The sequence below is a fragment of the Nicotiana tomentosiformis genome, chromosome 12 (assembly GCF_000390325.3).
Source record: "Nicotiana tomentosiformis chromosome 12, ASM39032v3, whole genome shotgun sequence".
Lineage (NCBI taxonomy): Eukaryota > Viridiplantae > Streptophyta > Magnoliopsida > Solanales > Solanaceae > Nicotiana > Nicotiana tomentosiformis.
The window spans coordinates 136,929,109-136,938,251 of NC_090823.1; the positions used below are offsets into that span (position 1 = coordinate 136,929,109).

Sequence of the window (9,143 nt, forward strand, 5' to 3'; positions counted from 1 at the left end):
GCATGTCATTTTATCGTGAATCAAGTTAGAGAATAATCCTACACTTCTGTCTGAAAAATCATTTCTCTCCTACTCTCAAAACAAACCAAGTGACTCCACGCGCACCAAAATTCTCGGAGAGGAAAATCGACTCGAATTCTAATTGGTACGGGATAACACGCTCCATTAGAAGCGGTCAAGAAATATTCTTGTAAGACAAAACCCGAGCTGTTATTTTATTATTTACAACCACTGACGTTTCAGAATTTTATATCCACACTCACTTGTAACTTTACTCTTCTCTCTCTCTCTCTCTCTCTCTACAAAACTCCTTAGGGTTTTGATTTTTCTTCAACAATTTTCACAGGTCTTGACCAAATAACAAGATAGATTGGTGGGTTTTTTGATTGTACCACTGTTGGGAGTCTAATTTTTGAGCACAAGGAAGAAATGGAATAAAAATCCTAGCTTTCCCCTGACTATGGTTTGGCAAATTGCAGCAAAAACCCTAGTTCTTGGAAGATGAGTTCTGAGTGGGAATGCCACAGTTTCCGCCTTCTTAGTTTGGGAGGCTTCTGCTGAGGTCCGTAAAGCCTTCAACTTTGTTTCTTGATTTTAGCTGAATAGAGAATGCATGGACTGGCTTATTTTTTTCTATCTTTTAGGTTGACATTTGTTGGTGCTCTTTTTTTGTGTGGGAAACATCAGATTTTTTGGTGGATTATTTGATTTTTTGCTTGTTTTATTGTGAATTTGTTGGATGCAGTTGACAGAGCAAGGGCGGGTAAAGGAAGAAAATGGAAGGAAATGAGCATGAATTGATACTGGCATGTGTGATTTCAGGGACCCTTTTCTCTGTGCTGGGTTCTGCTTCTTTTGCTATACTTTGGGCAGTTAATTGGCGGCCATGGCGGATTTACAGGCAACTTATTTTCCAAAATTTTCGGTTGTCATATTTTTTTCTTGTTTCTTTTTTCATATGCTATATAGTAAGCATCAATTATCTTGATGCTGTATCCTGGTGCGCGTGGAATTTTTCTTCTTGCTTGTTTTAAATGTGGCTCAAATGTGAATAATGAAGGTCACCGGGGAAATTTATCCATACGGGCTTTTTTTGAGAATTTATCGATATGGTTCTTAGTGCCTCAGAAAATTATATTTCTAATTTTAATTGGTGCTTTACAGCTAAAATTGCAGCACCTGGAGAGGACCTATGAAGAGGAATAATAATGCCACTTACAACCTAAAAGAACAGGGAAAAATAATTAGAACACACACACAATATTTTGTGAACATGCGAAAGTAGGTAACAAAAGAGACTGTACTTGGAAAGGGAGACTGATCTTGCTAAGTGGAAGATTCATTTTATAGTTTCTTGTTTCTAGATGTAAGGTAGAGAATATTTATTTTATAACTGTAGTTTCTGGACTAGCTTGCAAGCATCTTGATTAATTCACGGGGCAGTCCATCTAGTCCATAATACAGGTTATTAAGGTATTTCTGCACATCTAGGATAGAATTTGGAACCTGAAGTCTCCAAGTTTTTACTCCCCTTTCTCAGCCTTTAGGCAATCCCTCTGGGATAATAATATAGTGATTTGAGATGAATAAATGACTTGCATCTGCTGCTTTTTGAACCTTGGCATTTGTTCAACATGCCGCACTACAATTTTTTCGATGTGGTAGACACTTTCTATATCTCCCTTTTTGTTTTGTTTCTAAATCTATCTCTTGTCAGTCTTAAAGTCCCTAATATGTATCCATCTGTGCACTGGAAAAGTTGAAGTTCAGGCTACTTCAACTTTATATTATACTCCACATTAGCACTGTACTATCAAATTAGGCTTCCCATGCTGTCCCCTAATGATTTTGAGAAATGCCAAATCACAAGATCATTTCATCTCATGCGACACTTGTTGGGTTTGCAACCTCATAGGTTTAGTGTGAGTTATGTGTGCTGAGTGATTTAGGTTAATTAGTATTAGTGATCATTGCAAAATAATTTTGTTGTAAGGTAGCAGCCCTTTGTCTGAACGGAAGTGTCAAATGCATTGCTAGAAAAAGAACTCTAAAAGGCGTTCCACATAGGTAGATAATCCATTCAGTTCAGAGGAAAATCCTTCTAATTTATGGTCTTCTATTTTAACTGGTTAACGAAATTAGCCTGGGGTCTTACCCGTCAAAAGGAATATATGTATCCATTTGCTGTATGTATAGTTCTGTAGGACGTCTGTGGCCATTAACTTTTTTGGTTTAGTATCTCTGTCATTTTTTTATACTCTTGTTTACATGGGATGTGACCTCCAATGACGCCGTCTAATAACAGTACTACATATTAATGGCTTCAAAAGAGAGATATGCTGGTTTAACCGCAGCAATTGGCGTTTTTGTTATTGGTCTTTGGTACCTTATCTATGAGTAATGAGAATGTGTATTCACCCCCTTATGCTGTCCAACCGTATTTGTTTATTTATTGTTTGATTTGATATATCTTTCTAGCTACATGTTTACCATACAATATAGTTTATGTATTTATTCAGATTATCAATGTTTTGCTTTTTGTGGATGGAAAAATGTTCTCCTTTGTGGTTAATCTCTTCTTGCTTTTTGCCTTTCAGCTGGATCTTTGCCCGAAAATGGCCGGGATTTTTACAAGGACCCCAGCTTGGAATCTTATGTAGTTTCTTATCGCTGTCTGCATGGATAATTGTGATCTCTCCGGTTGTGGTGCTTGTTACATGGGGATGCTGGTTAATGTTGATATTGGGGCGAGATATTGTTGGTCTAGCTGTAATAATGGCTGGAAGTTCTCTGCTTCTGGCATTCTACTCAATAATGCTTTGGTGGAGAACACAGTGGCAAAGTTCAAGTATGTATTACTTCGTCTCCTATACATGCGTGGAGAACAACCTATTTGTCTGTGAGGAGGAAATATGAATGTACTCAATCGTGTTGGTTACACACACACACACTTTCATACACACACTCTGACACACATACATTTACATAATATTTCAATATTATTACCATCCTATGTTTAAGCTTAAGAAATGTTGATGTTCATTGGCTGTGAGAAATAAAGGCATGGGGAATATTATTGAGATGCGTTACTACAACTGCCTTACGGTGAGTGCTATTTATACATATACTTTACACAGTATATAAAATGCATTTGCCAATGTGGGATACTGAGTAACCATATACATGAACTAACACTCTCCTCAATCCTGTGCATATAAGTCATATGTGCGAGCTTGTTACAATGTAATTAATATGAGGATCAGTGAGGGAGTTGATGAAAATATCTGCAAGTTAATCATTTGACTTCACAAAATTTGTAACAATATTTCTTGAGTGTATCTTTTCTTCGACGAAGTGATAGTTAATCTCAATATGTTTAGTCCTCTGATGAAACACCAGAATCCAGATTTGATTTAATATGAAGGGCCACTTGATTATCGCGCACAAGTTCCATCTGACTAATTTGTCCTAATTTTCCCCAAATTGTTAATAAAATTTTTTACCTTATAAAAGAAAGTTCCATTTGACTAATTTGTCCAAATTTCAATTCTCGGAGCAATTGTTTGATCCAAACTGGCTCACAAGTTGCTATGGCCATTGTTCTATATTCTGCTTATGTACTAGATCGAGCAACCATGCTCTATTTCTTTCTCTTCCAAGACGCTAGATTACCTCCTACTAAAACGTAATATCCAGAGGTAGAACGCGTCTATCAGGAAGGTGATCCTGCCTAATAAATATTCCTGCTCAATAAATATTGGTGTATCCAACAATTTGCTCATGGCTTCTATCCTCGAATTGTAGTCCTTTGCTTTAGGCAAACTTTATATATCAAAGAATGCGGACAAATGCATCCCAATGAGTGTCATATGTGAGTCCACAAATAGACTTACACATGAAATGAATTGTCAGGTCTAGTCATTGTGAGTACCAACCAGTCGTTCAGGATTGCTAAGAGGCTCCCTTTGTCATGGCAAAAGTTTAGCATTCGGATCCATAAGAGTGTCAATAGGTCTACAAACCGTCATTCGTGTCTCTTCAAGAATGTCTAAGACATACTTTTGCTGTGAAATAATAATACTTGATCTAGACTAGGCGACCTCGATACTTAGAAAATACTTCTATCTTCCTTGATCCTTAGATTGGAAGTGTTGAAAAACATCTTGCTTCAAATTAGTGATACCATCTTGATCATTACCTGTGATGGTGATATCGTCAACTTACATCACCAAATAAATAGATTTGAAGTAAATTGTCGATAAAACACGGAGTAATCAGCTACACTATGAGGCATTCCAAACACCTGAATATTGTGTTGAACTTACCAAATCACGCTCCAGGAGATCAACAAAACAAGAGAAACAATAAGAAATTGATCTAGATGCGCCTGGTCTGAAACCTGGTGTTCTGAATTTCCTGGAAAAAGGATGGGTAGGTTGGAATCACAAGACGAGTCACCAGAACTAAGAATCTGCTTTGGAAGTCGCCAGAACTTTCTTCACGTGCTCGGGGTGTGGGCTTACGCGCCATCTGAGGTCTGACTGGTACCGGCCTGTGGGAGCGCATGGGAGATCACTTGCTAGGCGTGTGGGAGCGCATGAGAGATCACTTGCTAGAGGGGTTTACTGTGTTTTGCTCGGCGAGTGTGGGGACACCTATGGTGGTGTTGGTTTACGCCTAACACTGAGGGAAACATAGTGATGCAAAATAGAAAGTTGTCAGAAATTGAAGCAAGGCAACTATCTGATTGAGTTTACTTTCCCGTATGTTCTCATGAATGTTGTAATACCATGTGAGAGATAAAGGTACAGGAAAAAATATTATTGAGATGCATTGCTACTGTTATCTTACATTGTTGAAGATAGTTATTTTTGTTTTTAACTATTTAATGAGAAGATAACATAAATGAGTTAACGTTGGGGAATATGCAAATGATTTTGGTTTGTAGGTCAATTTCATTGTCTGTGATCTTGTACACTTGAATATATTCATATTTGAGCAGGTTAGTGATATCAAGATTCATCAGCACATTTCCAAGACTTATTGAGGTTTGGTTGCTACATACTGAAATAATTGAAATTGGTACAATATCGTCTTGGTGGAAAGAGCATTCTATTGATAAGTTGACATTGGGCGTTAGTCGGAAGAACATTCTCTATAGATTCTCTACTTTTTAATATACTACTTGTGTAGGGGAAATTTCCTATCATAATAAAACTATTTACCTTATAAAAGACTATGATATTGGAGACCTTCGACCCAATTTAATTAGAGGCTGAGCCATGATTTGAAGCTTATATGTTCGGGATTCTAGGCCTTTTAAATAAGTGGGTACTGAATTGACAATTTGTACATAGTCAATTGATTTTTTAAGACAAATACAGAGTTTAAAACTAAGTTACGGGGTTCGGCTGAACTCGTAGCTCAAACGCTAGCTCCGCTCCTGAATTTAATTTAAGCTGATAACTTGATGTATAGAGTTTTTTTTTATAAATTATACTGCACGTGCCAGCCATCATTGAGGTAGTTTAGTTTTGACTGCTGTGGTTGATAAGATTATGTACAATTTGATCACCGAGGGTGTAGCACAGTTTTTGATAGTTGATGATGTTGGAATGAACACCATGAAAGACCAGGATTCGAATCCAAATATAGGCAAAAAATGTAGGTCAGACTCTTCGATCTTCTAAGCCTTGGTGGACAGAGTTATTGGATACCTACATTGGTGAGAGGACACATGTAACAGCGGAAAGTCAAGGAGTGCACAAACTCTGACACTATAAAAAGAAAGATTTGTACAATTTGAATTTACGAGACAGTCTGAATTATGTACAGGAAATGTCTTATTAGTTAAAAAAAAGTCTTTTTAGTTGCTATCAATTAGCTACGTCAGTTCTCTCCACCCAAAAATGTATTTCAAACTCCAGATCCCCCCAATCAATTGCTACGGATGTTGGAATTTTCTTCGAAGGACCTTTAACTCGTGTTCGGCCCATCTAAGGTGGTTTCTCAGTTTGGTTTCTTCCTCTGTCTCCAGCCAGCCCCTACACATATTGCCAATTTTAAAGATTTTTCAGACCAGAGGTGTAAAGTGACACCCGAAAGCCTGATCCGAATTCACTTGGGACAATATACTCTTCTGATGGAGTCCCCCATTCTAGCTTGATATTCAGACTTCTCCATCTCTACGTTCTTATTAGTTCCTTAGACCTTCTGATTTTGATGGTTGTTCGCATTTAAATTGTAAACCATTCATTTCATAGACTTTTGAACCCTGCCTGTAACTTTCCAATGGTTTTGTACCCATCTTCTCAAATTAGGGCATGCAGTATCTCACAAAAGCTCCCTTCAAACCTGCCAGCCAAACAATTCTGGACATGGTCTCCCTTTCTCTTATGATATTGCTATCCACGTCCACCTTTCTAGCCGTCGTAGTTAAAACATCTAGAGAAACTTCATCATCCCACGATTCCAATCTCTTTATCCTGACTGCATCTAAATAGCTCTCCTGATGAGAACCATTTGAACCTGTGCCTTTTAAGCAGATCTTCATATTCTCTTGGCAATGTCTTCCCATACCGCGTCATATTTGAACTCAGGAACAATTACACTGCTGTCTGGTCCCCTTGTTTCAGAGAGATGGCAACAAACCTTCCAGTATCTCACAAAAGCTCCCTTCAAACCTGCCAGCCAAACAATTCTGGACATGGTCTCCCTTTCTCTTTTGATATTGCTATCCACGCCCACTTTTCTAGCCCTCGTAGTTAAAACATCTAGAGAAACTTCATCATCCCACGGTTCCAATCTCTTTATCCTGACTGCATCTAAATAGCTCTCCTGATGAACCATTTGAACCTGTGCCTTTTAAGCAAATCTTCATATTCTCTTAGCAATGTCTTCCCATACCGCGTCATATTTGAACTTAGGAACAATTACACTGCTGTCTGGTCCCCTTGTTTCAAAAAGATGGCAACAAACCTTCCATGGATGTTGAAGTCTTGTGTCACTGAGTACTCGTACAGCCGATGCGTATGATTCCATTTCTTGTACTTGTTACCTGTGCTTTCTGAAGCTGCTAACACATTTGATATGCCCTCAGTAGCATTCATCTGTGCTCTAGTTTCGTGTGGCTGGTGTTATTGTTGGATTCAAGTACGACTTGAATATGTGCATTTAAATTTGGTCTCTGTGCTTGATAGATGATTTTAATGTCTTTATGGTTTTACGATCTTTTTAACTTATTGTAAAGTTTAAAGCCTGATAGCGGAGAATTTCTTGTTAAAGGATGATAGTTTTAGCAATTAAATTGAATGCTATGGTCATTGTTATTATATGGAAGGGCTAAGGAGAAGTCCTTATGTATGGATCTATAGCTGACCAGACGAAAAAGGAGGCCTATTTACATCTCTTTTTCTTGCTTATCTTGAAGTTCTTTTACTCCCTTCACTTCACAAATTGTTGTGTGATGTGTTTTACAGGGGCTGTAGCTGTTCTTCTCCTACTAGCTGTTGGATTGCTTTGTGCATATGAACTTTGTGCTGTGTATGTCACAACCGGTGTTAGAGCATCTGAAAGATACTCACCTTCAGGATTCTTCTTTGGTGTGTCGGCAATCTCCCTGGCAATCAATATGCTATTTATTTGCAGGATGGTCTTCAATGGTATGCTTTTTTTGTCATAATGTTTATATGTGTCTTTTGAAGGTTGATCAGCAACTTGTGGTGAGCATCCTTGCTTTCTTTCCTGGCTCAAAGTAGGAGGATTATTTAGAGAATTTTTGTTGGTTATTCTTGCCTTTTTAGTTGGGCCATTGAAATTTTTACGGAACTCTTGTTCTCCTTTTTGTCTTCCCCCTTTCTGAATTCTCTTTCTACCGATCTTTGCAGGGAATGGCTTAGATGTTGATGAGTATGTACGGAGGGCGTATAAATTTGCTTATTCTGATTGTATTGAAGTGGGTCCTGTTGCTTGCTTACAAGAGCCACCTGATCCCAATGAGTTATATCCTCGACAATCTAGAAGGTAAACTATATATTGCTTGTTATAGAGTGACTCTGCTGTAGTGCATCTATGTTTTATGTATTATGGTTCTTTCTCTTTCGGGAGCTCGTAAATCTTATGCTTAACCTTTTTTGAGAGATTGAGACCTCCTTACCCCTGGAGATGCTCCATGCAGACCAAAATTAATAAGATGGTCTCTCTCAATCTCTTCAAAGGGAATCATGACTACTATGCATTGAACGAAGAGTAGAAGTAAAAGCTCTATATAAAAGGATAAGAGTGACTAATATGCACTTCTCCCTTTTTTTTTTTTTTTTTTGGAGAACCGTTATTAAAAGAGACAGAATAGAGGGGTCCAGGATGACCTCAACTAACGTGACCTGAAAATAAGTAGCCAAAGAAACTCTAAAACAATGGGTGCAACTCAAATCTCTTGAATAAAAGGAATACTAACTAGGAGAATTCAATGATTGAGAGAGTAGAGAAGCGCTTGGCAAGATGGTAAAAGAGGTATCTATCGAAAGGAGGGAAGGAATTGTTAATAAAAAACACTTTGTCTAGCATCCCTACATAGGAGGGAAGAAAGTGTTAATAGCAAGCACTTTGTCTAGCATCCCTACATATTTCATGTCACTTCTGCACGCTCATGGTATATTGATAGCATGATAGGCAAGTTGGACAGACTTCATCAGAACTTTCTATTGGATACAACAGATAATTTTAAAAAGTTTCATCTGGTGAATCGGAGCGTTGTCACACCTCCGAAGGAATGGGGAAGACTGAGAGTGAAAGATCTTAAGGTCTTCACCAGAGCTGTGCTAGGGAAGTGGATATGGAGGTTTGGATGGAGTAGAATACATTTTGGAGGGGGGTGGTAGCGGAGAAATATGGTATTATGGAAGGGGGTGAAGGACTACAAACATTACATTTCCATTTGGGTGTGGCTTATGGAGGGGTATTATGAAGGGGTGGGGAGAGTTCAGGGGAAATATCTATTTCAGGGGAACTAGGGTTAGTTTTTTGGGAGCATAAGTGGTGTGGGGAGAACGAGTTGAGGGAAGTTGTTCCCAATATACATTGAGTCTCGTGCCAAAGAGAGACAATTCAACAAATTTGTATGCTTCATGAATGGTAGTTCACTA

At 38.2% G+C, this 9,143-nt stretch overlaps 1 protein-coding gene across 2 annotated transcripts; it reads left to right on the forward strand.

Annotated features, from left to right (window-relative positions):
* Positions 1 to 246: 246 nt before the first annotated feature.
* Positions 247 to 8,044, forward strand: LOC138903589 (calpain-type cysteine protease DEK1-like). 2 transcript variants are annotated; one of them, XM_070191971.1, is made up of 5 exons: positions 247 to 562; positions 746 to 925; positions 2,598 to 2,848; positions 7,479 to 7,661; positions 7,887 to 8,044. In XM_070191971.1, exons 2-5 carry the CDS (start codon positions 777 to 779, stop codon positions 8,024 to 8,026), a joined length of 723 nt encoding a protein of 240 aa, XP_070048072.1. In that variant the 5' UTR covers positions 247 to 562; positions 746 to 776; the 3' UTR covers positions 8,027 to 8,044. The 2 variants fall into 2 exon arrangements, with proteins under 2 accessions (XP_070048072.1, XP_070048073.1); XM_070191972.1 differs by having other exon boundaries at positions 746 to 901; positions 7,887 to 8,043.
* Positions 8,045 to 9,143: the final 1,099 nt, after the last annotated feature.

Coding starts and splice junctions, on each gene's coding strand:
- LOC138903589 (XM_070191971.1), top strand. CDS start 777: ATGGAAGGAAATGAGCATGAATTGATACTGGCATGTGTGATTTCAGGG. Junction 926..2,597: donor CTTATTTTCCAAAATTTTCG/GTTGTCATATTT, acceptor TTTGCCTTTCAG/CTGGATCTTTGCCCGAAAAT. Junction 7,662..7,886: donor TTGCAGGATGGTCTTCAATG/GTATGCTTTTTT, acceptor CGATCTTTGCAG/GGAATGGCTTAGATGTTGAT.